Source organism: Mollisia scopiformis (assembly GCF_001500285.1).
Source record: "Mollisia scopiformis unplaced genomic scaffold LY89scaffold_30, whole genome shotgun sequence".
NCBI classification, from domain to species: Eukaryota; Fungi; Ascomycota; class Leotiomycetes; order Helotiales; family Mollisiaceae; genus Mollisia; species Mollisia scopiformis.
Genome location: NW_017263610.1, coordinates 94,539 through 120,224, shown reverse-complemented (window position 1 = coordinate 120,224; position 25,686 = coordinate 94,539). Strand labels below are relative to the sequence as shown.

The 25,686-nt window shown below is 48.1% G+C and overlaps 11 protein-coding genes across 11 annotated transcripts; 4 read left to right on the top strand and 7 right to left on the bottom strand.

Annotated features, from left to right (window-relative positions):
• Positions 1-83: 83 nt before the first annotated feature.
• Positions 84-2,796, bottom strand: LY89DRAFT_598535 (uncharacterized protein; the record flags this gene model as incomplete). Its single annotated transcript, XM_018210047.1, has 2 exons — positions 84-2,455; positions 2,505-2,796. 2 exons carry the CDS (start codon positions 2,794-2,796, stop codon positions 84-86), a joined length of 2,664 nt encoding a protein of 887 aa, XP_018063320.1.
• Positions 2,797-4,088: 1,292 nt separating this feature from the next.
• On the top strand, positions 4,089-5,079 carry LY89DRAFT_316597 (uncharacterized protein). Its single transcript, XM_018206675.1, has 2 exons — positions 4,089-4,791; positions 4,995-5,079. Exon 1 carries the CDS (start codon positions 4,210-4,212, stop codon positions 4,714-4,716), a length of 507 nt encoding a protein of 168 aa, XP_018063319.1. The 5' UTR covers positions 4,089-4,209; the 3' UTR covers positions 4,717-4,791; positions 4,995-5,079.
• LY89DRAFT_676341 (Gcd10p-domain-containing protein) lies at positions 4,819-6,682 on the top strand (the record flags this gene model as incomplete). Its single annotated transcript, XM_018213575.1, has 2 exons — positions 4,819-4,904; positions 4,981-6,682. 2 exons carry the CDS (start codon positions 4,819-4,821, stop codon positions 6,680-6,682), a joined length of 1,788 nt encoding a protein of 595 aa, XP_018063318.1.
• LY89DRAFT_690532 (ARP2/3 complex, 21 kDa p21-Arc subunit) lies at positions 6,496-7,780 on the bottom strand. The gene is made up of 4 exons (XM_018216116.1): positions 7,751-7,780; positions 7,352-7,665; positions 7,196-7,277; positions 6,496-7,139 (listed from the first exon to the last, which is right to left on the bottom strand). The coding sequence occupies exons 1-4, from the start codon at positions 7,754-7,756 to the stop codon at positions 6,963-6,965; spliced, it is 579 nt and encodes a 192-aa protein (XP_018063317.1). The 5' UTR covers positions 7,757-7,780; the 3' UTR covers positions 6,496-6,962.
• Positions 7,781-10,268: 2,488 nt separating this feature from the next.
• LY89DRAFT_701509 (S-adenosyl-L-methionine-dependent methyltransferase) lies at positions 10,269-11,494 on the bottom strand (the record flags this gene model as incomplete). Its single annotated transcript, XM_018217203.1, has 7 exons — positions 10,269-10,299; positions 10,349-10,903; positions 10,954-11,014; positions 11,071-11,196; positions 11,247-11,265; positions 11,319-11,341; positions 11,395-11,494. The coding sequence occupies 7 exons, from the start codon at positions 11,492-11,494 to the stop codon at positions 10,269-10,271; spliced, it is 915 nt and encodes a 304-aa protein (XP_018063316.1).
• Positions 11,495-11,988: 494 nt separating this feature from the next.
• LY89DRAFT_315866 (Isochorismatase hydrolase) lies at positions 11,989-12,989 on the top strand. The gene has a single exon (XM_018206672.1). The coding sequence runs from the start codon at positions 12,226-12,228 to the stop codon at positions 12,796-12,798; it is 573 nt and encodes a 190-aa protein (XP_018063315.1). The 5' UTR covers positions 11,989-12,225; the 3' UTR covers positions 12,799-12,989.
• A 191-nt stretch (positions 12,990-13,180) lies between these two features.
• On the top strand, positions 13,181-16,101 carry LY89DRAFT_741261 (ankyrin; the record flags this gene model as incomplete). Its single annotated transcript, XM_018220683.1, has 4 exons — positions 13,181-13,476; positions 13,530-13,608; positions 13,669-15,174; positions 15,310-16,101. 4 exons carry the CDS (start codon positions 13,181-13,183, stop codon positions 16,099-16,101), a joined length of 2,673 nt encoding a protein of 890 aa, XP_018063314.1.
• A 125-nt stretch (positions 16,102-16,226) lies between these two features.
• On the bottom strand, positions 16,227-17,313 carry LY89DRAFT_315829 (glycoside hydrolase). Its single transcript, XM_018206671.1, has 2 exons — positions 17,124-17,313; positions 16,227-17,072 (listed from the first exon to the last, which is right to left on the bottom strand). Exons 1-2 carry the CDS (start codon positions 17,207-17,209, stop codon positions 16,352-16,354), a joined length of 807 nt encoding a protein of 268 aa, XP_018063313.1. The 5' UTR covers positions 17,210-17,313; the 3' UTR covers positions 16,227-16,351.
• Positions 17,314-19,808: 2,495 nt separating this feature from the next.
• LY89DRAFT_657996 (Cloroperoxidase) lies at positions 19,809-20,921 on the bottom strand (the record flags this gene model as incomplete). The annotated part of the gene is made up of 4 exons (XM_018212454.1): positions 19,809-20,027; positions 20,086-20,384; positions 20,522-20,765; positions 20,822-20,921. The coding sequence occupies 4 exons, from the start codon at positions 20,919-20,921 to the stop codon at positions 19,855-19,857; spliced, it is 816 nt and encodes a 271-aa protein (XP_018063312.1). The 3' UTR covers positions 19,809-19,854.
• Positions 20,922-21,387: 466 nt separating this feature from the next.
• On the bottom strand, positions 21,388-22,259 carry LY89DRAFT_676334 (uncharacterized protein; the record flags this gene model as incomplete). The annotated part of the gene is made up of 3 exons (XM_018213574.1): positions 21,388-21,550; positions 21,647-21,912; positions 21,978-22,259. 3 exons carry the CDS (start codon positions 22,257-22,259, stop codon positions 21,388-21,390), a joined length of 711 nt encoding a protein of 236 aa, XP_018063311.1.
• Positions 22,260-22,709: 450 nt separating this feature from the next.
• Positions 22,710-24,766, bottom strand: LY89DRAFT_701506 (tannase and feruloyl esterase; the record flags this gene model as incomplete). The annotated part of the gene is made up of 10 exons (XM_018217202.1): positions 22,710-22,823; positions 22,875-22,947; positions 22,999-23,059; positions 23,136-23,277; positions 23,331-23,353; positions 23,408-23,536; positions 23,595-23,873; positions 23,920-24,522; positions 24,573-24,576; positions 24,611-24,766. 10 exons carry the CDS (start codon positions 24,764-24,766, stop codon positions 22,710-22,712), a joined length of 1,584 nt encoding a protein of 527 aa, XP_018063310.1.
• Positions 24,767-25,686: the final 920 nt, after the last annotated feature.

The following is a 25,686-nucleotide window of genomic DNA, read 5'->3' as shown; positions in this document are numbered from 1 at the left end:
ATCATATGCGTAATGCACTCCGCATGATATATACCATGCAAACCCAACGCCCAAACACCAACCTCGCTCTCCCATTTATCATATCACATAACAACACAGTCCTTGTCCCTCGACGTCGTCCCAGCCTCCATACTCCCGCTCGTCGCTCTCCTCCCGGGAATCTGCTCAATGAGCGTCGGCCCAGACCCAGTCTGCCTCCTGTTATTCCTCGATCCGCTCGCCACGCCCTGCGAGTTGGCTGTATAGGCACTCATCCTTCTCCCATTTGCGGTTCCATTCGGACTTGCGCTCGGATGAGCAGGGTGATCTACAGGTGGATTGTATGCAGCTTGATTCGCAGCTTGCTCGTAGCTAGGTGGAGGAGCATCGACGCCGGCTTCTGGGTCGACGGGCTGGCCAGCTGCATTGAGGACTTGGCCACCTGGATTATTTCGTCGTGGTGGGATGGCTGGCCGAGCTTCTTGCGGGGTCTGGGGTGGTGGATTGCCGCGACCTCGTCCTCGTCCTTGACCACGTGGAGCAGAACCTCCACGTTGAGAGACGGGGATATTTTGCCCTTGGCCTTGCTGTTCGATGTATTGCTGACTGAGCTCAGTCTCTCTCCTCCGACGCGCAATTTCACTTCGATGACGCTCTTCTTCCTCTTCTTGGAGTTGAAGAGCTAAAGCAAGATCATGATCTTCCTGTTCCGTATTGGGAGATCGAGGCGTTGTAGGAATGTTATCATCAAAGCCAGCAGTGCTTAGGTTAGGTTCGTGAGATGGTTGATTTTGATTTCGACGTCCGGTCACCGTTGTCCAGCCATCATTCGACTGGGTAGGAGCGGGAGGAGATGTTGAGGAAGCACCACCAACAAGTCTAAAATCGCCCGAGAAGAACTCTGCATTTTCTCCATTTACATCGATCAAGGATTCCCAAACCACCTCTTCATGACCTGCGTAACCCATATCTGTGACGAGTTGGAGCAGTTGCAACGTATCTGGATGACGATATAAAGTTGAAAAGTGATCATTTCGGAACAGAATTGCTACAGAACCAGGTCCTACTGAAGTGGTAATTCTGTCCAGTCCGTAAGGAGTCAGTTGAGTTGCATTGCTAGCGAAAAAGGCTTTGATAGTGGCAATGTCTTCCAAAGTAGCTTGCTCCTCGAAGCTAAGTCCCTCTCGCATAAGTTTGTCCTCCAATTCTTCTTCATGGAACATGAGATTCTGAGCATCCTCATATGATTTTGCAGATCGATCAAGAGCAGTAAAAGCTGAGGAATCCCGTTCTGGCAACCAACCGTGAATGAGCGGGATAGAGAAGGTGCTGTACAGCTTCATCTCTCTTGTTTCTTCAAAAGTGCCAGGAAGTAATGCTTCCCTTTCGCTGGGATGAACATGTGTCATCGACCTTCGAATATCACCAGACGTCCTTGTGGCAGGAGGAGGGAAGAAGCGCGGATTGACATTCATGCCGGTATGAAGTGTGATGAGGAATGAGTACAGATCGCTAACATCGGGTAAATCCTGTGCAGCATCTCCTCGTCGACCAGACATAAGCTCATCAAATACAGCATCTAGGAGCAGCCCCAAACTGACTTGCTCACGAGATCTCAATGTCTCTACCAAAGCTGTCTCAACATGTGCAGGTGTGGAAAGTGTCAATGCGTTGACCAAGGCCAAGAGGGGACAAGGACCGTTGGCATTCTGCACTAATATCGGTGAGACTCGGGGATTTTCAGCAGCACTAACATCGTGCCAAGTAATCCTCTTAATCTCGTACGTTTCTTTCTTCTGCTTACGAGCAGCTGCTGTCGGACTGGTAATTGATGAAGTACTTCGGTTATGTGCGGTATCAACGACTGGCCGTGGAGGCTGAGCTGGTGGGTGTTCTTGAGAAGTCCTGGGTGGAAGTGGTGGCGCATACTCCTGTTCTCCGCCGGCATATGTAGCAATATCCTCTCCAGAGCCTGTAATCACCCCATTCTGCTGAGAGCCAATTGATAAAGGGTCATGGTCAACCATGTTCCAGCCGTCGCCTTGTTGTATAGGGTCATCGTCAACTAGTGTTGGTGGAATGTGCTGTATAGTTGTCACTGGATGTTGTTGTAAAGGATGTCCCGCAGTCTGGTCGTCCCACGCATGCTGATCCTCATGCATTTGCTGATTTTCTGCCACATTGTCCGCTGGCATTTCATGTACAGCTGGCTCGTCATCATCCTCATCCCAAGCTGGAGATTCAGGCTCTTCGAGATTGATGAGAACGGGTTGTGATGAATCGACTGGAGGTAGCTGCGGTGCCTCTCTAGCAGGAGGGCCAGACCAAACATCGTTTCCAGAATCCTGCCTCTGCATTGGCGGGATTGGTGGTGGTGCTTGGCCTGTTGCTTGTTTATCTAGGGCCGGCTGCCAAGGATTTGTGCTGGGTTCGGAGACTGGGAGGTGTTCGAATTGTTCGGAGGGAGGGATGGAATCTGTACAGATATTAGTATTGATGCTAGATCTTGGAAATGTGCAAAATACCATGAGGCACTGGGGGCGGTGGTGGAGCAGTTGTAGGAGGAGCGGGCGTATCGTACTCTCCCCAAGCATCGGCACTGCTTTCGTGCCCAGTAGCTGATCCAGCATTTGAGCTTCCAGTCCTTTGCTTGTTCAGAAACGGGTTCGTGCCAGTTGCTTGGGGCCTCAATGCTTCCTGCGAGCTACTTGGTGTATATCCATGGGGTGGACCTGCCCTCAACAAGTCTGGCAGACTGTTGTTTGCATGTTGTGTATTCTGGTTGTTCTCGAGTCCTTCCCCGCTCCATGCATTCATGCTGTTCGTGTCTGAATCGGGCGACCGAAGCTGTCCCACTGCATCTTGCATTCGAAAAGCGCCAGACGGATTTGCACCGACGGGGGTTACTGGATACGGAGGAGATGATGGCGCAGGGGCAAGACCATTGTCTTGTGGTGGAACTGGCTTTCGAGTAACCATTTCGAATTACTTAGTTCTGGCACGTTGCGTCTGGGAGGACAGAGTTGAAGGTTCGTCTCTGAAGCGTCCAGAACAAACTCTATGTGGTCCTGACTCAAATGCGCCGAGGGCGGTTGTGGTTGGACAATGTAGGTGAATGATTGCCTGGATATGAGGTCATTTCTCAAGCGATTGGCATGGACGAGGAAGTCGTAGGTGGATGGAAGAAGAGCAATGGATTGTCGAGGAGCAAAAGATTATGGGATGAATGGGGAGATGTGATCCTCCTCATGGAAGAAAGCAAGAGTTGCCCGCCTCCTGCACGTAGATGTTTGTCCAGGGCAGGGCAAAGCAGGGTAGCTTCTCGCTTTCTCGGAGTCCGTATCAACACACTACCTACCTATCGCTCCTCAGCCACAGCTAAATTAGGTAGATTAACCTCGATACCTGGAACTGTGGCGCAAGTTCAATATGGACCATACGAAGAATGCCAATCAGCCATGTCGGAAGATAATTAATTAAAGCTTGACCTCTATTCCACAATTCTTCAATGGTTAAGCTTTGTGCATGTTTCTTCTTACTTTGGAGTGATACGGGCAAGGGACGGGCCTTACGTCGCGACTTACGCGTCTCTTGAGCGTTTGCCTCCAGCCATGCCGCTTCTCGACTGTCAGAATATGTCTGCCTGCACATGCCCTTGGCAAAGAGAGAATGATGGCATTGAGGGGGGTTTGAGCTGGAGCGAACTTATGTGCGTCCTGAATTGATATAGAAGAAAATGTTCAAACTGAATTCCACCTACAGTATGATCCATCTATAAACGATTATAAACATTTCTAAGGCATTGGAAAGTGAATGTTGTTTGTCTATGGTTGGAGGCGTTCGGCTGGGTACTCTCATCCTGGCCGCGGCCTCTTCACTGTGTTCAGAATGCCTTCACAGCACTTCGACTTGATCGCAGCTTCTTAATTGGGATCAAGATCTCCCAACCACCCATGGGGTGCTCCCATCTCCTTGGTACTCTTCTAGTATTTTCAATTTTCAATTTTCAATTTCCAACAATAGCAGATGATATGGACACTGACTGTACAGAGCACGCCGTCCAACGGATCAAGATCTTTAGAAAGCCCATGTTGAACATAGCCTGTTGTGTGTACTAAAGTAATTCTTGTGGCCGAACTCTGTGGAACGCCTTCCGTGCCACTAGATTCCACTTCCGACGGCAAGATCAAGATCCCCAGCTCCCCCGCAGAGACTCTTCGAAGCTTTTCTATGGTTTGCCTTGTGCGGGCTTCCTTCTCTCTTCGTCGTTCGAAAGGGGGGGGTTCAGCTCACGGGCTTGCTCCTTCACTTCAACCACACATTGAGATGGAAAGGCACCAGGAACGTTCTTGCACGATGGAGTTCTTGGGTTCTTTCCCATATTCTTGCCCTTCTGTTCTCGATCCGATTCTCCTCATCTGTCGTCCAGTCTCCCTCTCTGTGTGCTGGTTAGGACAGCATCATTCACCATGGAAGCTCCACAAAGCTATCCTGACCCGACAGATTTCGAAGTCGCTACTACCTCGAATTTTCTTGTGTATGACACAAGTCTTCCTGGTTCTTCTGCCACCGACAGCACTTCGCCGTATTCAGAGGCCGTACTGCTCTGCCAAGCACTGTAAGCCGATTAACCTTACGGGGACCCGCAGCGCCACAAGCGAAAAGGCTGAACCTCGATTCAAAAAATTGTTTCTCGCATCACAAGGCTGTAGAAAATCACTTCAACCATGGTCATGACCCGATAGCTTTGTCCCCTCCATACATTGGAGCTACCTTGAACACTCCCAGCAACAATCGCGAACCTTCAATTCAGTTTGTGTCTCGATTTCACTGTACATAATGCATTCCCTCGTACACCCAAATGCTTGGGTCTGTTTGCGATTACCTTCCGATACTCTCAAGATCATCCAAGTAGTCCCTAATACGTGAGTGTTTGCCAACCTGAGTGAGCGACTTGATTCTCTCTTCTGCTGTTTCGAACATCTGGTAACAGGATCTTAGTATTGTCTCCTTAGGAAAATATGGCACATTCTCCTCCAATCTCATAATCGAACGTCCCTACAACCTAACCTACGAGCTCCTCGACCGAAAACCTGGTCACAAAGACTCAGAACTACGAATTGTCTCCGCAGCAGAACTCCATGAAGATACAATCGCAGAAGAGGAAGCTGCCAAGAATCCTAATGGCTCTGACGACAAGATCACAATTGGTGGAGATGGGGTGGAGTTCCAGCTGGTAGGTGAAAATGGAGAGGTCATCATGCGCTCCAATCGAGAGACCATCGATGACTCTGCGCGACAAACTTTGACTATGGAAGAGATTGAAGAGTTGAAGAGAGAAGGAACTGGAGCCGGGAAAGACTTGATTGCGAAACTGATGGCAAGTCATCTTGGACTTGATCAGAAGACAGCATTCAGTTTGGCCAAATACAAGCTTCTAAAAACGAAGAAGTACTTGAGACGCTTCACGATATTGCCAGTAGATGTCCCAATGTTGGGCAATTGGATGATGGAAGAGAAAGACGCTAGCAAGATCTTGGAGATGAGACAGGAGATGGTGGCTCTTCTTGGAAGTTGGAGTAATGTCCATTTCAGTGAGATGCCAATTGACGTGGGCACTGGATGCGGAAGATGGTTGGTAGTGGATGAGACTGGTGGTCTTCTCGTTGCTTCTCTGGCAGAGCGGATGGGCATCCTATATCCAGATCAAGAGGACGAAGCAGTTCCAGACAATGAAGAAGAGACATATCGCCGAGTGGAACCACCATTAGCCACGTCGAATACAATCACCCTCATACACAACAACGCACAACCAAATCTTGCCCTCCTAAAATATTTCTCATACAATCCTACCGACTCCTCAACATCGCCAAATCACCCGCTATCAACACATCTCCATTCCCTCTCCTGGCTCCAGCTCCTATCTCCCTCAAACGACTCTGTATACAGTACCCCTATCGAGCCCGTCTCCCCTGAAACACTCGCATCCTACAGATCCGGCAAACGAGCAACATACTACCGCAAATTGCGCCGTCACAACCGTATCAGAACAATAGTCGATACCACGCTCTCAGGCTCTTTTTCTGGTCTTGCAATAGCCTCACACATGGATCCTGTAGGAATTCTCAAGCACACTATTCCTCTCCTCCGCGGTGGAGCCCAGATAGCAATCTACAGCCCCACAATTGAACCTCTCGTACATCTATCAGACGTATATAGCACGTCTCGTCGGACAGCATTCGTTCAAGCTCCTCCTTCAAGTTTCACAGAGCTAGAAACTGAGAATGAAAGAGTAAAATGGCAAGGAGACGAGGACTTCCCATTGAACCCAACACTATTGTTGAACACGAATGTTCAGAGCGCAAGAGTGAAAGAATGGCAAGTCTTACCAGGCAGAACGCATCCAATCATGACGGCAAAGGGTGGTGCAGAGGGATATCTCTTTACGGCTACGAGGGTCATTCCTGCCGAAGGGAGAGTAGAGGCTAGAGGGAAATTTGCAAGGAAGAGGGGTGTGGAGGTTAAGAGTGAGATACAAAGTGAGGATGGAGTAGAGGTGAAGAATGAAAACGCTGCTCGGGTTGAAGGAGAGTCTACTTCTAAGCGGATCAAGCTGGAAGATGGGGCTTCCTTGAATGGTACGAATGGTGCCGTTGCAAACCTTGAGCATGCCACAGAAGAATCAAAGACAGACATCTCATGACAATAGGGAGGAAATGACTTGCATTGGGCTTGAGCATATGGAGGTTTCGTTACATAGCCCTCGACCATGAGATGACCATTAAATCACAGCAACTTAATCTCATGCTCCCATGTAATGCTTCATAGACTTCTATTTTTGTTCACGCTGCCAGATAACCGCAGCTAGTTACTCTCCACACAAGGCAACGCCTACCACGGCCTATCTCCATCTCACTCACTCTCCATTCCATCACATTCCCATCACCATCCTCAAACCCAATTCCTTTCCTTCCACGACCAATTCAGAGACTCTTCCCCATAAACTTCCTCTTCGCAAAGCTCAACCACCATTTACTCGGCTTCTCACTCCCATCCTCATATATCCGCGCCAGTAATCTGCTAGCTAGCTCCTGTCGCAACTGTCCCAGGTATTGTTTAAGAGTTTCGGCTTCTTGACGGTCGCGCGGTGGGTTGAACATCTATTTGTCTCTGCATCAGCATTGTGAGACTCTCTGGGAAATAGAGGGAAACATACCTGGTTAAGAGGGAATCCTGGATCACCCGGGATAGCGAAATTGGTATCTAAAGCAATATTCTGGACTTCCTTCTGCGCTTCCCTACATCATACCCCGTCCGTCAGCACATCTCCAACCTCACACACTCGCACCACTTGAACAGGCATCAGACTCACCTAGCACCCATCCCACTCCTAATCTTCCCCAAACACTCGCTAACCCACAAGATGCCATAAATCAACAGCCGATCCGCCGGGCCCTGGATCTCGAAGTTCCGGAAGAACGTGTTGGCGCGGAACAGGCCCAGCACCTCGTCCAAGGCATCGTAGCTCTCGCTGTCGGGTTCGGGAGACAGGTGCGCGGCGAGGGAGGACGGTGGGAGTGTGTACGCTGGGCCGCGGACTTTGGTGCGGAGGGGGAGCAGCGGGAAGTTGCCTATGTTGGTGCAGGAGGGGGGTGAGGAGTCGGCGTTGAAGATGGAGTTGTAGGCCTGGCGGGGTTAGCATTTGTTTGGTAGAGGGAGGGAAGGTGTGTGGAGATGAGGCGATTGAGAGGAGAGGATTTGAAGGACGGACCGGCATTTTGAGGTTGGTGTGGTGTTTGAGTGGGAGGTCGTGAGATCATTGTGATGCGATGTTGACGGGGCCATGGAGGGGTATGAGTTGTTGATGCCTAAGGCACACATGTGTATATTACCGCACTTCTTAGACGAAGTGTTCCTACGCACAGTTGACATTATTGATCCGATTCTTTCGATGATAGTATGAAGTCAGCTCTGTGTTCATGAGAGTAATAGGCACCATTGCTCATTCAGATTTGAAATTTATTTTCATGTCTCCTCGTGTACATATCGTTCTTCACGGCCAGGTTGAATGCATCTCTTGAGAGAGGAGCATTTGTGTATTGTGCATTTATTGCGATCTTTTTGTAAACCCCTTTGACACATTTCTGTCACTACCATGATGGGATTGAACTTGAGGTTTGGCTTGTTAAGTGACATTCACCTCTGAGACTGAAAAGATAATTGATCAAGAGATAGAATGAGACTCAACTCCTAGCCTATCTCTGAAATTATCACAACTGTATTTGCATTCCTTCAAATTCATTTTTGCGCATCTCAACTAAACCCGCTCCCACTGTTTGCATCCTTCCCTTCCACTCGTAATATTTCTCCCCTTGGGATGAAATCTTTCCATTGAAGTCAATTTGAGTCAGATTGAAACATCGATTTCCACACTTTGGGCGTTGAACATTCTTGAATTGAACTCGGACACTGGTTTTGAGTTGCTGTTCTCAAATCCTATCAGAAACGGAGACTATTAAATCTCTGTCCGTGAAGCATCACTTTCCAAATGCCATGCTGCTAATTGTCATTCACCAGCTTCATCATCTCTGGGCTTGTCGAGCCGTCCTCTTTTTCAATTTGAGAGAGTTCTCGTCAGCAGCTGCATGCAGCCATCAGCATCGAGTAAAGTGAAGTCCAGGCTCATTAGCCACTCATTCACATCGACTCCATCCATGCCCTCTTCTGATCAAGATCCACGAAAGGAACTTGAAAATCGTAGATGCAAGGGACATATGAGGTGCATTTCTTTGTTCTTGTTTTTCTAAATCTCTTTCTGCAATCTCTTGTAATATAAATACTATCCATCATCTCATCAGCATCCGTTTCTCGACTCAAGCATCCTTGTTCTTTTCGACTCTTGCGAATCATGAAGCCACGCGCAACACGCGCGAATGGCGCGAATGGCGCGAAATAGTATGGAACTTTCGTCTGGTGATCAGATTGTCACCCATAGCAATTATAATCATAATTATAGTCTTGCAAAGCCTTAGTCACTGAAGGAATTACAGATACTCAAAGTTCAGATGTATCTTCTTTCTAGCGTGGTAAAACACCCACCGAACAATACCCTCCACTGCCTGCTGTACGTTCCATCCCATGAACTCAAAAGTGTGTTCGGATGGGAGTTTTGATACGCTGCTTTATCCTGTTGCTTCGCTCCGTCGACTCAAGCGTCAGATGGAACGAATCTGCAAACTTGACTCGTCGAGCGTATTTCGGATCTCTCACTAACAACTCACTTTCAGTGTGCCACGCTGGACACCTAATTATACAATCGATGGTGACCTCTTCCGTTGATCTCGCACCCTTTTTTCATTGTGTCCCCGTAGCTTTCTTTCCACCAGTCCTTGTGACTGCTTTCCCAGTCTCCTTGGTCGCAGCCTTGGCAATCTTCATCCTCTCATTCATAGCTTTCCCTCCTTTGGTAGCTTCCTCTTCCATGCTGGATACAGTCAAACGTGATACTCGAGAAGGAAGGAGTGTTTTACATACCTCCTTTGGAATTCATCGCAGATTTCGCATGTTTTATTGGCCAAGTAGGAGAAGTTGGGATGGAAAATACATGTTGTGTTGTGAACGATGCAATGTACGTGTCCGGTCACATTTAATGCTTCCCTGTACTTGCAACCTACTGTCTTGTTTCTCGCGGAGCATCGAGGCTGGATACCTGCATCTATGTAGCCCATGTTTGATTCAATAGCTGAAAAATAATGCTAGCACTAACGTCGATTCTCCGAGATTTGGAGTATATTTATTAACGGAGGTCGAGAACGAGTGCGAAATTCTTTTTCAAGGTGATACAGCGACTAGTAACTAGCTTTGTCACGAAATTAGCTACTTCTCCCGAACCTTTCTTGGTCTTCCTTTGTCCAGGCTATGCTAAATGCCGCATCGAGAAGCTTCAAGCAAATGCACAAAGGGGTTGCCAGATTAGACAACGGTGATCACGAGAATTACCAAGTCGGAGGAAAAGAAAATGCTATCCGAGGCACTAAATGCAAACATGATGGATGACTTAGTATATCCATTCTAAGCAGAAAAATGGGTCTGAATTCTCGGGACTTTGAGACAAACTTCGAGTCACAAGGGTTGACTGATGCGCGCCATGTACCACGCTTTCTGGTGTAGTTGGATGAAGTCTTTCTAGACGCAGGGATTTTTTCCAGTGTCTAATTCATGAAGTGATGCATGTTACTACATAAGAACGGCGAAATCTCGGATGCAGGGTTGACTCTTACTGTCCTACCTTACTCCGGCTTCCTTCCAAACACAATATAGCTACCAGAAATCAGCATTGAATACCAGACCAGAAAGGGAGAAGACTCACAAAGGTTGATAAGCATGAACATGCTTCGAATCCATATCCTTCTTAATGTCCACCAAGAAGCTTTCGACCTCCTCTTTCTTCATTCCCAGTACCCTGGTGAACAACCCCAACGCCACAGCCTCCACACCCGTCTCTAAATCGGCCCGAAACCACTTCCCCAAAGTCTTGTGATAGGTGCTCTTCGCCCATCCCCCAATCGGCCACTCGACCTTCACCTCTTGAACGTCCACAAAGCCGGCTTCTTCCATCATGTCCTTGTATCTGCTCGCGGCAGTACTATCAATCCCTACTTTCTTGGCAGCTTCCACAACCATATCATAGCATTTTTCGAGGGAAGTTCCGGCAATTGAGTTGTCGATTGAGTATAGGGGGGCGCATGTATCTTGCATTTCAAGCCAGCCGCCGGGGGCGAGTGAGGCGTAGGCTTTCTGGATGGTGGATATAGGCGACCGGAGACAGAATACCATGAGTCGGGAATGGATATAGTTGAAGGGTTGCGGGTAGATCCATTCATCTTCTAGGTCGTCTACTTCGAATGTGCAGTTCTCTGGTACGCTGAGGAAGGGTCAGTCTTGAGGCACATAAGCGAGGGAAAAGAGCAGTACAATTCTGGCTGGATTGGAGAGAGATCGCTGCCAAGAACCTTGCAATTCGGGTATTGTTCAGCTGTAACGAGTTACTACAAGTCCTGACTGGAAACAGATGGAGGAAACATAACATACCAAAGTCAATTGCCCAAATTCCTGTGCCCGTGCCAAAATCAAGTGCATGCTTGAGATTCGCATCTTTCAAGGGGGCGAGATGGAGTCTACCATGAAGAGATAGCTTGCAAAGCTGATGTTGTAAATCTAGAGAAATATCAGTGACTTATACATGTACACAGCCTGAGGTGTATTACCTAGCCTATTCTGTTCTTTCTTGATCCACATATGTCAAAGTCACATCGGTGTCACGTGCGTCAAGAACTCACCTCATCGTTCGGTAGCAGATATTCTACAGGAGCAGTTAGTGATCGGGCAAAGAGTGTTTGTAGACTTGATTCATACTCCCTTCTTTGTACTTATGATAAGTACGTCCATTCTCTTGGACATGCTGAAACAAACTCGACGAAATGGAAGCCGTATCTGACCTGCAGCCGATCGCCATCAGCACTCTATCGGACACTGCATTGCAAAAGGGAAGGTAACTTGCATAGCCACATCTCCGCCATCATCCTCACCATGATCAACCTAGAAACACGTCAGAAATGATCGTATGTTCAATATCAAGAGCCTGAGACATACTGCAAGTCTGTCGCGTTCGGCCATAACCGAAGAGGCTGCTGTCTTTGGCGGCGTCGCTTCGATATCGTCGTCGATCTCTGGCCCACTGCCTGCAGATGCAGGTTTTGGAGGAGTTGTCATACTGGAAGACTGTCTCGAGGTCACAAGAATGGATAAATTGGCTCAGATCTGCGGTGTTACAATGAGCTCTGCAACCCATCTTGAATTTGCAATCAGTTGGTTCTAAGAATAGGCGTCCGGGCCGCTTGCGTGCATGTATGGAGGGAAGGGGCAGTTCCAAGGGTTGTCTGCCAATTGATCTCGTGCTGCTATGTGGCGTTATCGACGGAGAACAACTTTTCCGAAACATTGAATCCAATTCCAATGTTCAGGTTCTAGAGATGAGTCTGAAGATCTTGTGAGTTTCTTGAATCTTGATCTAAGAGAAAGTACAATGAATTTACCAAGAAGCTGCCCTTGGCCCCCTCTTACCCCGCGATACACGTGATACCGCGCCCTTTACCTAGGTAGCTAGGTAGGTATGTACCCCACTTTCACTCACGTTTCTCTTCTCTTCGCGACCACGAACTTCCCCCTTTGCCAAACCCGTGGAAAATGTCTACAGCAACATCACCACCGGTGCTCCTTGTAATCGACCTCCAACAAGGGCTCGTCGAAGCTCCACCAGAGAACCCTCGCTCAACACCCAACCTCATCCCCAACGTTGAGAAATTGCTCAAACACTGGCGTTCGAAAGCCTGGCCAATCTTACACGTCCAACATGATGATATATACGATGAAAGTAATGACATCTCAGCGAGCTATCCCCAGACTTTCAAGATTCACGCATCGGCTGCCCCGATAGCCAACGAGCCAGTCTTTATCAAGAATGTTGGAAGTGCGTTCGTTGGGCCGGGCCTACCCGCTGCGCTCGAGAAGTTGGGGAAGAGACCGATTGTAGTGATGGGAATGGACGGAAGGGAGTGTGTCAATAATTCAACCAGGCATGGTGCCGATTTGGGGTACGAGATCATTGTCGTATGGGATGCGTGTGCCACTTATGGGATGGAAAACTTGAAAGGGGAACCGGTTGATGCGGAGACGGCGCATGAAATGGCCATGGCAATGTTGGCGAGCTATGCAAGTGTTGAGAATACGGAAAAGGTTCTTGAGCTCTTTCAGAAGTAAAAGATAAGATCCTTGATTGTCCCAAGCGGAGTTGAGCGCAATTTCTTCACCCGTGGCTACGATGCGATATATCAGGCTGACAGTCTTGAATCTTCAATCTCCTCATTTCAAATTGATAGGACGAGGCTTGTTGTGGCTTATGTAGGGCTCCCCATTAGTCATGCAGCTCAATCCACAATTGATCCTCGGACTTTTTGCACTTCCAGGATCTTGGCCCGTCAGCATCAGCCTTGCCATTTTGCTATCTTCCTCTTCGCCCCCGTTGTATTTAGCATCAATGCTCCATACAATGGAGAGAAGATGGTACCGGCTACATTGAGCGAAATCCAGGCTTAACTCGAGATTCTTGACTGTCATTAGTATCAACAACACCGCTCCAGCCATGAGTGCATCCATCTGGACCCAGTCCAACCACGACTCTTCGATCTTCAGTTATGGCGAATCTTACTTGTCAAGTATTACCCAATGGTCGACAGAGACCCCAGACAAGCTTTACCATGAGCTGAGCAATGGATTCATCCACGATGAACAGCAGCAGAAGCCCAACAAACTGATTGGCCGCCCTCCAAACAGGTGGACGACCACACGTCTACGAAAGTTGGTGAAGCTATATCTCTTGACAGAACTTGAGATTGATGGTATTATTGATTCTCTGCGAACTGAAGACTTTCAGCCATGGTTGGTCCCAGCCCTCGTTTTCAGGCTAAGTAGCTGATATAAGGAATTTACAGCAAACGAAATGTGCAAGAAAAGCTCAAAGTTCTATTACAGGCTCAACCTAGAACCATCCGACCTAAAAGCGATGCCAATGTACTACATTCGCTACTATTGGCGTGTGGCCGCTAACAACAAGCCTGACGGTTACGAAAGCGAGAACGAAGACAACAACTTGGCCGCAGAAGATGCATTCATCGTCCTGGGAGTAACTTTACAACAATAAAGAATCTTGACTTTGTTGGCACTGTGGATCCAAGGGAGCTTTCGTGGGAAAGGTGGCACGCCACGCATACCAACCGTAGCCCCACTGATGTCGATTTTGCCTGGACTCCCAACACCAACTTGCCGACCACAACGTCGAATCTGCTTGCTCCTCAGGGCTATCAACAATCTGAAGACTTCATATCAAACTCTGAACGATTTGAGAGCGAATCGAGCCAACCGGGCACTGAGAAGCCGATGAACTTCTGGAACCACCCGCAAACATTAATACCTGAGATCGGTTTCGACTCTAATTTCGGCTTGGCTCCCCTTCTTCCCTCATCCAACTCAAATCACCTTTCGTCGATATCTGAATACTCAAGCCCCATGATGCATGATGCCGAAAATGCCTCCGCATTCCAGCACTTGAACAATAGTCGAACTCGTGGGACTGTCTCCTCACCAAGTCCAAGACTGTCACCGCCAAGCGAACGCCTAGCGATCAATTCAACATACACAGCAGATATTCCTGACGATGCGAGCAGCTTTCTGTCTATGACTGACTCCTGTTATGGATTTGAAGCGATGAGTGACTTCAACAGCCAAGCAAACACAAGCGATTTGGTATCTGTAGACACGCTCAAAGGCTCCAACATTGTTTTGTGCGGCATTAGTCCCTCGGACAATGACAGCCATACCTCAAACGAACTCGGACCACAAATGTCTGATCCCTTTCCTTCAACATCCAGCATCAGTACCCTATTAAGCAAGGTGTCTTTGACTCCACCATCAAGTGACACATCTTCTAATAGCTCCGAACCCCTCCCTGGTCGTTTGGAGTGCCCAAAATTGTTACCAGGAGCATTTCCAAGATACTGCTGGCAGCATATTTGCCGAGACACGCTCCGCCAATGCGCCGGCAGCCTTGATTCGAAACAATGTAAGAAGAAGCGAATATCAGAAGGCAAATCGGTTTATCGATCCTTTAGTGTGGACGTTCTTGCAAGGATTAGCCAACAACAAGTAAAATCGACAGACGTTGATGAAATAGATGCCTTTGGCAATTCGATCCTCCATGTAGCTACAACAACTATGGCTTCTTCGAAGTACTTGATCTCGCTTATAAACCTGGGGGCCAATGTCAATGCTTTGAACAACGCTGGGCAAACCTTCTTGCACCCGTTTAAACCTGAAGAAATGATGCAGAAAGCCGATTTTTGCTCTCTACTTGAAGTTCTCACCCAGAAGAGCTTCAATTTCTCTCAGCTTGATCATCTTGGCCAAAGTCCTCTTCATCTGTTGATGCGACCCTGGATTGCTGCAAGCATACTTCGACAGGTGATTATGACTCTGGATACTCTTCGTATACATAGCCAGCTGTCGACCGCTCGAGACTGCCTCGGCTACACCATCGTTGGAGAGCTCAACCTTCAAGAGTCTAGTGAATCATGGGGCGAAGTAGATCAGGCAATCCTGTCTCTATTGTGTGAGACTAGCGTACCGATTATGGATACGAGTTATCTTCGTTCAAGCGATTCTGAACTATGGAATAGGAGTGCTCCTAGTCATGACATCTTTCGCTAAAACGACCAGAACGAGCCATCAGCCCGAAACTACGAAAATCATCCATTAATCGATACGATAGATGACCTCGTCCATTATGAAGAACATGTTGATTGCTGGAGAACAATAATCTCCGGGCTGGAGTCACCATGGTTTGAAGACTTGAATGGAAGAAATGGCCTCCATTGTATAGCAGAGGCAGTCCTGGTGTCAGCTCAAAAACCACTACCAGAGCGCCTGATGGCTAAGCTCAACTCCAAGGGACTAGCACAGTGCGACCGAACTTCAATCGTAAATGCTCTTTTAATAGCTGGAGTTGATTCAAATAACTACGACAAAAGAGGCAATACACCATTGATGGCGTTCATCATCCACTCTTCGCAAGCACAGTCGGGCGAACAGTTGGCACACGCCTTGCAGACCTTACTTAAAGCTGGAAGTGATCATTCTCGGAGAAATCGCCAAGGAGAAACTGCACTGCATTTGTCCGTCAAGCTAGGATGCCGAGCAGCAACAGAAGTTCTCCTAGCGGCTGGGGCCAATATCCATGCTCGCACGCAGGACGATGTAGGCATACTTGAGCTTGGACAAAAGCATGCCAGAAAGCACAAGCAGGACGGGGAATTATATGCGCAAATTATGCTATGTATAACTTTGTCAGCAAGTTTTGGCGCTGTTGCAGCACCGACCATACTTGACGAGTGGGGATCTCGGTGCAAACTCGAAGTTCAGGGCCATTGCGAAAAGAAAAGCACTGGTTTCGCCAAGATCAAAAACTTCATCATCAAGAAGGCTCGATGGAAGCATGCGGCGCGGCGATAACACATATGGATTTCATCAATTTCAGAATGAGCTTTCATGCATTATTTCCAACAAAGTAAGTGCGCACTACTTCAGTAAAGGTACAATATGGATTCCAATTGGTCTCTGGTCAATATGTTCATATGTTCATATGAGGTGTGTAAGTATGTACAAGAATGTTCGAGAGCCTCCTCTCTTTCTGCCCTGCAGGTCAAAGGCACATCAAGACGCAAAATGAGCATCGCGCATCTCCATCCCTCTTCTCTTCATCTTAGGACTGCGTATAAACTCCCGAAGCCGACGCAGTAGGGGCCGCAGGCAGAGTCTGGGTGATGCTGACAGCAGCACTGTACAACGCTGGACCCGGCACAGTATAGTTTGAAAGCGTGCCGTAAAGATTGAACAAGATACTCGGCTCGGTAGGAGTATAAAACGTGGTAGCAAGAACGCCGGCAGGGTTTGCAGTCCCTGTACCGGAGATAGCCAAATTGACGCATTGAGGATAGTTCTGAGCGCCATCCGCAGATCCAGCGGAATGAAGAGCGATGATCTCGTGGCGGAGGACATAGTTGCCAGGGGCAATGCTTGGAGGAATTTCAACGGTCCAGCTGTTGTTGTTTGCGATCAGGACATCGGTGGCCCAGTATCCGTCTGTCATGGAGGTCGGGTTGAGAAGCCCGACGCCATCAATCTTGAACCACTCCAGGGTTGTCTTGTCGACCGTCTCGCAAGGTCCATTGCAGTTGGCTAGGTAGTCGATAACTGGGCCTTTGTGTGAGGTTGGCCATGGTGTCCATTGAAGCTCGACTTTCCCACCTGCCTTCACCGGTGCCGCTGCCTGGGCGTTGGTCGCTGCCAAATGGCAGATGATGTCTGATGAGGTGTAGCTGTCAGGTGGGATGAAAGTGTTTCCAAGATCTGTGGGGATCTTCCATCCGACAGTAACTGGGGCTGGAGTAATGTATTGGTAGGATGGATTATATCCTTCATAGCTGGCAGGCGTCAGGATCTTTCCAAAGAGAAGTTGGAGATGCGTAACTTACAAAATACCATCCGCCACAATAGCAGACACAGTCCCGTGAGCCGAAACTGCGGATATCAAGCCCACAAATGCGAGGGTAGAGAACATGGCTGAGGCGTTTCAAAGTAGGCGGCGAAATGCAGGAAGTGTCTTTGAATGAATGAAGATCGCACGGCTGAACAAAACAGCCAGATTCCAGCAGAAGGGAAACAATTTATACTTAAAGTGCCAAGGCTCGGAAATGCTGCCGACTTCTGGTTGATGGAAACATTGAAGTATTGGTGTCGATACCACGTAATGAAAAGTCATTTATGTCATGGAATTGAGACTTTCTCCTCCAATGACTAGGCTTGGATGCTTTGATCCATCTCATGATCTTGCCATGCCTCTGCACTCAATCTATTACCCTCCGTCAAAATCTCAAATAAACTATCGCGTTCTCGTCTTCGGCAGACTTCCGTCCGCAGATATAATTCCAATATGGAAGTACCGTTGCGGCGGGGCGAGAGGTCGTGGAGGACCAGGATGGCCCCCAGGTTTTGTTTCGAGATCCCGTCGAGCCGCCGGCGTGTTCAGATCTCGTGCTTTTAGCCGCATATTAATCGCGGAGAGGGGTAAATGAAAGAAGGTTTCTTGGTACAAACACAATAGATTATTGGATCCGACACGTTTACAAGACCTGGTATAGACCGGCATCAAATGGCGTGTGCCGAAATGAGAGGGGATGTCGATTCTCCTAGCTTGATGAATTGAAAGAGGCTTCTACTAACAGATAGAAGGAGACGGAGGGGGTTCTAAATAGACTTTGTACAAAGCTCTCGGCATCTAGCCAAGGGGACGGAAATCATAACGTTGCAACGCATGTATAATGACGATTGTTTCTTCAAGAAAACGCGCGGGTCACGCGGTTTGAATGGCAGGGTTGAAACGCATGACAACGAGCGTCCACTAAGTCGTGTACTTGTATTTCAGGTTTAGAACGCACCTGAAGCGATCGTCCCCCACACAGGGTTCTTGTTCAGAAGCCAATGAGGTTGAATAGAGAGCTGAAAGGCAGGCCAACCCAACTTGACGGAGTAGAAAACCCGAGATCTGCGGTGACTCAGCAAGACCGACCCGAGCCGAGATCATTTTGCTTCCCATCTCAGCTTATATCAACAGGATGAAATGATTTTTTACATTTCGCGTTTCCACGCTTATCCTCATCTTACGAAGATCTATTTCAATATCAATGGGTCCTTAAATCTGCATCTATGACAATGCTACCTACAGACCATACACAAAGGACTTTGATGAAAACGCGCCAATGCGTCATATCGTCCAGCCCGAGTTGCTGGCATCGACATGATTTTGGCAATGCACAAATTGCTTCGAGGATGTCTTCATTTTCGGAAATACAGGATAGGCGATTGAAATGTCCCAAGTTCTCGTCCGACTCTGGATTTCTTTATAATGGGAAAAAAAACTCATGGCCGGGGCTGTGGCAGACTCATACGGAGACGAACTTTAGCCAACGATCTTCTCCAGTACTGCTGATATCTATCTAGTACGTATCTTCATCTCATGATCGACCCAAAAAAAACTACATACAAACGGTGCACAGCTGCACCAGACACCAAACAATCCGCAGCACCTCCAGCTTGTACTCTCCCGGGAACACATTCGTCTTGTTGCAGAGGAAGTGGCCAACTCGGTGATAATCACCATTCCCCAACTTAGTAAGGACAAGACCAGCATCCCAGTGTTGAATCGTGTACTCCATGCCGTAATCAGTATGGGTAGCTTTGACCACCTTCTTTTTACAGATGGTAGACAGACCCATCCAGTGCTTTTGTTCAGCGGGCCATAGTTGCTCTGAATGCAGTCTATGGAAGCAATTCGGCTTCCAAACGAGTTAACCGTGTCGAAATACATTCTACCCACGCGACCAGGTTTCTTGATTTCACTTATCATTGAGACCCCCAGGCCATCGAGTATGTTTCTAAGGGTATCCAAGCCACGCAACACAGTTCGACTGATTGGCATGAGTCTACCTTTCACCTGGATGAATCCCGAAATCACTCTTCCATATGGCGCTTTTGCTGTCAAGACTTTCACGCCGAAATCCAGTAACTCGAAGTCCGCATGGTACTCACCGTGATTGTCAACCAGGAACGGTTTAACCTGCGATGTATCATTCCAACATTGCTATTCCTCTATCGGTCCATCAACAGACATAGGAGACCACGACGGAGCTCACCATGCTTGAGGCCTACTGAGACGCTTTCCGGGCTTGCCGTACCAACAAAATTGATGATGCGATTCTGCTGTAAATTTACCAGCCAGGTATTAGCTACCTTCGAGGATCGCATGGTAATGCGCTGTAAGAGATGAAATAGCTGGCAGCTTATCGCGGGTGTCTGTCAGCTCTTTGCCACATCGATGTCTGTAATCAGAACCCATCACCTACATGCCTTCAAAACATCAACGAACGATCTAACTATGGATCAGATGTCACTGGTGTAACAAAGGGAGTGATCCTCCAACCATACCTAAGGATCGAAAATACCAAAATCTGAAACTATGCAATGTCTAACACACTGTCTCAAATTTGTTGAAGACTAGGACATGAAAAAAGAATTATTCTACATAGATACTATTTTTCGGCACTTGTTAAACAACGCTTTCAAACCAACATGGCCCGTCAAGAAAAAAACTCCCCTCCCACCAAAGCTGCAACATGCTTCAATGTGTACCAGATCACAACGATGTCTCTAAAGACTGAGTAATTGATTGGAACCATGGATGCTCAAACCCCGCCCCTTCAATCCAACCGTGCCGGGTGGGCTGGCAGCGGCGATTAAGTGCATTGTATTTCCAAACTCGGTCAGGGTCAAAAGGGTCGAAGATGGTCTCCAGCCGAGCTTAACCGGGAGACGCTCATGTTCTAGCAGCAGTCAGCAAATCGAATCCGCAAACCAGGTGTTTAAGCGCTTGATGCTTACCGAAAAGGTACTTAACAAAGCTGCGTTTGACCTCATAAGTGTATCCGAAAGTCGTTTCGTTTCCGACCGGAACCTGGTGCCCAAGCGCCATGAAGTATGCGGTCGGCTCGCCGAATCCTTTATTATCCATATAGGTCTGGTTGAAGGTCGGGTTCGTGGCTTTGGACGTTGCTATGCGGGCGGCGCGAGCATTGGCTGCCATTTGGATGTCGATCGTCTCGCCGGTCCAGTATGAAGTGGTCTGGTCGTAGATAGTCTTGTTGAAGGTGTGGTCATTTCCGAAGTAGGCGTCCCCGCGACTGAGAATTCGCGCATGTTAGCTTACTTGCAATATATTTGGTAGAGTAGAATAAGGGACGAGTTTTGCAGTGTGGAGTCGGTTTGAAGTTGTGAAGAAACACAAAGATGGTTCCATATGTGTATGGATATAACTGACCTTAGGCTAGCATCATGCTCTATTATATCATGATTGTCCAAGTCGGTCAAATCGAACGTGGTAGGGTTAGGCACCCTGAGGTTGGTCATGAGAGCACCCATGAACAGAGATGTGGCAAAGTCGCTGGCGCCGTTTATAGCATTCGCAAACGCGGCGATCGTAGTGTTCAAGTCGATATTTTTTCCGTCGTGTGGGAGGAAACCATGGTTTGCTAAGGAGTTTAGCCCGGGACAGGGACCACGAACTGTTGGCAAATTAGCATGTTATGCTATTATTGTAATGAAGGGACATAAACTATACCATCTCCTGGTCCTGGCGGGCTCCAAGTGTGAAAGTGGTCTACTACTGGGTGGGCGAGGGCTCCAGTGAGAACCGTTGCGATAATGATACCAGACTTCATGGTGAGTCGACTGCTGCTACCGAGGAATTGCAAGTGTGAATTGAATGGGTGGAAGAATTCGATGGCGAGTCGCAGAGGATACAGAATGATTTATATAATCTTGTTATGCTGATCTCGGGGGGTTCATCAAAGGTACTCTAACGGAATGACAATTCGCGCGCATCTCGCATATCGGATTTTCGCATATCGGATTCTCACATTCCCATTTCCGCAAACCGCACACCGTACATGTACAAGTATGAACAAAATCCCACTGGATTCGAGGGTCAAGCTCTAGCTGTCGTGACTTCACAGTTAAATTCGCAAGGCCTGAATTTCAATTGAACATGAGCAATCAATCTCAAGGCAAAGATTTAGATTCGGTCTCAATATCAGCCTTGCGTGCGATGCCGTACTCATTACCTCGCTGCAAACAGACGACAAAATCCTCTGCACCGTCCACTCGGGGAGAAAACATTGAAGCTTGCTAGCTTGCCACTACTGGTTGCACTTCTCCTCTTTCCTGCCTCTGAACCTTGATCGAGACCTCAAGTGTGATCGATCCTGTCGGGAAAGGCATCGGTCTCTTCCAAAACTTGGTCTTCCATAATGCTACAATTCTCAGAAGGAACAACACCGTGTGGCATACTCTACATTGCATCAGTATCGGTCTCTAAACTTCAAGAGCAGAGGACGTCAAAAGAAGGCAAGGATGACGAGAGAAGTGAAAATAAAGCTCCACTCACGCAACAATCATCGCAAATCCGGCTGCAATGCCTATCACAATCCGCACAGCAAGCAACATAGAGTGACAAACGGGCCCCTTGTCAAGATCCGGCTTCTTCCCATAATAATCCCGCTCCACGCACCAAATATCCCCCGGCCAGGCACTGATCATATTGCTGGCCCAGGTGATTATGGACACGGCAAGGTAGGGATCCAAGAGAATGTTGAAGACTACCGGAAAATTCCAAATGAGGTTTATGGGTGCGAAGAGCAAGGAGAGAAAGATCTGCGTCCGGCGTTAGTGTTGGGACTGGAGCCGTGGAGAAAGAGAGGGATAGAAAAAGAACGAACCAAAAACCCCATATTGTTAATAGCTTCCATTTGATCCCAGAAATTGAAACTGAAAACATGCATGGTGAGCATGACATGTATAGCGATAAGTAGAGAGCCAGTGATTATGGAACAGATGAGAGCAAGAATTGTGAGGAGCTTTCTAGGGCGTTGAAAATGAGCGGATGAGGGAAGAGTAGCTTCATCTTCTGTTTGCGGAGCGCTATCAACGGCGGAATCTGTAGCCTCGACAGCTTGAGCAGGCTCGCTGAGGAGAGGTGTAGATTCTGATGCTGTAGCCATGTTGATGAGTGTCGGTCGCGTGTGGTGGCCGTCGAAGTGGAAGTCTGATGCAATTGATCCAAACTGGATGGGAGACTTCTCACTATTTCGAATACTGGAAATGAGACAACGCAAAGGGCATGGAACCGTATTTCGAGATATACTCGCACTGCTGTAGGATTGATGACAGATTGTCAATGCCAAAGGATCAAGAGCTGCCTTGCTGCGCCGCAGCACGTGGTGTGGGGCAGTGTAGACGGGACGCGTGCAACCGCCACGAAAGCACTCTCGAATCTCGAAAGATCTACTCTTTCCACTTATATTGTCCTATAAGCCCTGAAAAGAAACTTATCTTATATTTCGATTATTACGGTATCTCACACCTATCAGAAGCGAGAGTTTGTATGAGTCCACACAAACTTGTCCCTTTTTCTAAGCGAGAACCACCTTACACCTCCCTTTGCCCGACATTTATTTACATTCCCAAGCATCAGCCTCTTGATATCGTGCAGGATCTATGAGGGTATTGCGAAAAGGGTATCTGCAATGATTCCGAGTGAAATTGAGTCCTAGGCTCGGAGTGTCCTGTCGGTGTGAGATCCTGTTGGGTTCTGGCACTTTGTGAGTAGTACTTACATTGATGTATTTTGTTCCTGTGACCGTTTCGGGGGCGATGCCTTGTTCAACCCAGGCCATCATTGCCAAAAGACTGGGAATAATGTTAGAAGGTGCATGCCGAAGGATATGAGGGAACTCATACATGTTGTCTTGCGGTAGTAGTGGATTACCAGCTGCTCCGCCATATGTTTGTCCGATTTGCCCTGCGAGTCTTGTCAGCTGTTTTCACAACGATGAGAAAAGCTTCTTTAGCGTGCAGCTTCACTGAGGGCGGCATACAAGCACCGGGTCCTCCTGTACAGTGGCCCATGCCAGAAATTCGGAAGAAGCGATAAAAGTCGTCCAGGTATGAATATGGAAGACCCATGGTTGTAGAAACGTGGTCATAGTATCGTGGACTATTGTCTGAAGAAATGACAGGCTACAGGTTGTGAGTTCTCGGGATATGATGTTCAGGAGGGAGAGCAAGCTTACATCTTGTTGTCCGTGATATTGCACTTTTCAGTCGAGCGTCAGATAATGATCAGATGTTTGTGGACCAGGAAGCTTACATAGTTTTCCTCCTCTAGACTTAAATGCGGATAGATCTCCGTTCCACGTCTCGATATCAAAGGGATTCTTGTGGGCTGCGTGCGCGGCATCTTGGACTGTCAAATGATTGGGATCCCAAGACGGATTATCTGACTGTATGAGCGCTTCATTCGAAAGAAATCCTAGATGCTTCCTTGAGACACTTACTGTAAATTGCATATCTGAACCAGTCTGTCGTGTATGGAAAAGGAGTGCCAGTATAGTACAAAAATTGAGCAATCAATTCTGATCCAGGTTGCATTCTTGGGTAGATCAAAGCGCCATCAACACCATAATAGTCGGAGAAGATTTGTCGAACACTGAGGACTTGTAGACTCGTGAGACAATTGGTACTGTTGCCGCTGCCAGGAGGGCATTGAAGTGCTTCTGGACGAAACTGACACAGAGTGGGATCTTCAATGATACCGTCAACAACGCCATCGATACCTGAGGTTGGTCAGTATTAAATCTCGACGCATCTGGAGGCACATACCATCGCATTGATCAAGAATTTCTTGATGGATCACTGGCCACATGCTCAATGGAACAAATGTCGGACTCGTCGCATTGCCGAGGATTGTGAGGAAATGCCCACTCCAGGAAGTCAAATTATTGAAAGCAGCAGCAGGAGCTCCAGCAATTACTCCATCGAAGTCTTCCGGAAAGTCTTGCACCGACTTTAGGCCTTGGCGGCCCCCTGTACTGCATCCGAGGTAGTAGCTAGTATTATGAGCCTTCCCGTAGAATGCTTCCGAGACTTTCTTCCCCACCACGACGCCTGTATGCATCGATCGATACGCAAAATCAGCAACCACGTCCGGATTCTCGTAGAACGATATTCCAGATGTCCCGTTATGGCCGTTATTGGCTCCTACGGATGCGAATCCGAAAGAGGCAGTGTAGGCCAGGTCGATATATTGAATGCATCCGCTGATACCGCCATTTCCGGTACTTAAGAACCTGCCGTTCCAATTGGTGGGTAGCCATGCTTCGAGTGTGATTTCTGATCTTCTGGAGGTTGCAACTCGCATTGCGACTCTGCACAGATCATTGAACACGACCTGGTACGGATAGGGACATGTTGAGAGATTGTAGGCTGAATGTGTTGTCAGATGGGGACGTTAGAATCTGAAGCATGTCCGATACTTGCCTTGTGAGAACGTCAAGTTTGTTCCCTCAGGTACGAACTGTGCGAAGTTGACCGTCACATCTGGGATGGAAATCGATGCGGCAAGCGACGAGCATTTCTCAGTAAGGTTATAGTTTGTGCTCCAAGCTTGCGTCAAGGTAGCACAAGGTAGCACTGCTGGCAGAAGCCACGATGTCAGACGCGGGACCATGCTGAAGTTTGGAGAACTGCAAAGTAGAGGTAGAAGTAGTAAGGGGTGAATGACCTCTCTCATTCCACGGAGCAGGTGAAAACTAAATATTCGACTCTGCTCGGCGATCGATCTTCACGGCTGTGACTGACGACCGGACGTCAATCTCCGAGTATGGCGTCTCTGAAAGCCTGGCATGACTAACGTATGTTGGTTGTCCTTTCCCTCTTTTCTTCTTTTCTGTGGGCGTCGTTCACATCTGTGCAACCAAATGAACTCATGGCGAGAGCCGCTTTGAGTTGCCGCTGGATGTCCCGAGCAGAGACGGCTGCCGAAAGGCCCTGGTTGCCCCGCATTCCGCGCCGCGAAGACGGCGGGGTAATCAAGGATGAGCCTACAGTTCTTTCCCCAACTTCCTTTTTAACCTTCGACTTTAATTTCGCAGTATTTTAGTATTTCTCTTGCAGGATAAAGATTGTTCCGACAGCACCATTTCTGGTTTCATTCGGCCCAGGACCAACAAACCGGGTCAGCTGCGAGGTCGCACAGCATTCGGTGCAACGACGCACTGCATGTGGTGCTCCCACACAAATGTGCCCAACTCGATAGCGCATTTGCATGTTGTGAACCCTCGGGTGCTTCTTGCGGTGGATGTGATGTCCACCTTCGAGCTTTAGCCGATTTTAAAAATTAGGTGCATTTTCGGTTCTTCCTGGAGTGGATATCCACTTTGACGTGTCCCTCGTTCCAAAATTTGTTGCTCTTGATAGCGCACAGCTTACCTCGTTAGCTCCGCATCACCATTGCGCTGCGGTCAAGCCCAAAGTCCCCCTAAGCGAACCCCTAATCTTAGCGAACTTGACAAAGGGCTTTCATACTACTCTTCATGTTGGCTTGGCGTCACGATCGTGGAAAAGGGACAAAAAGTAGACTTCGAGACT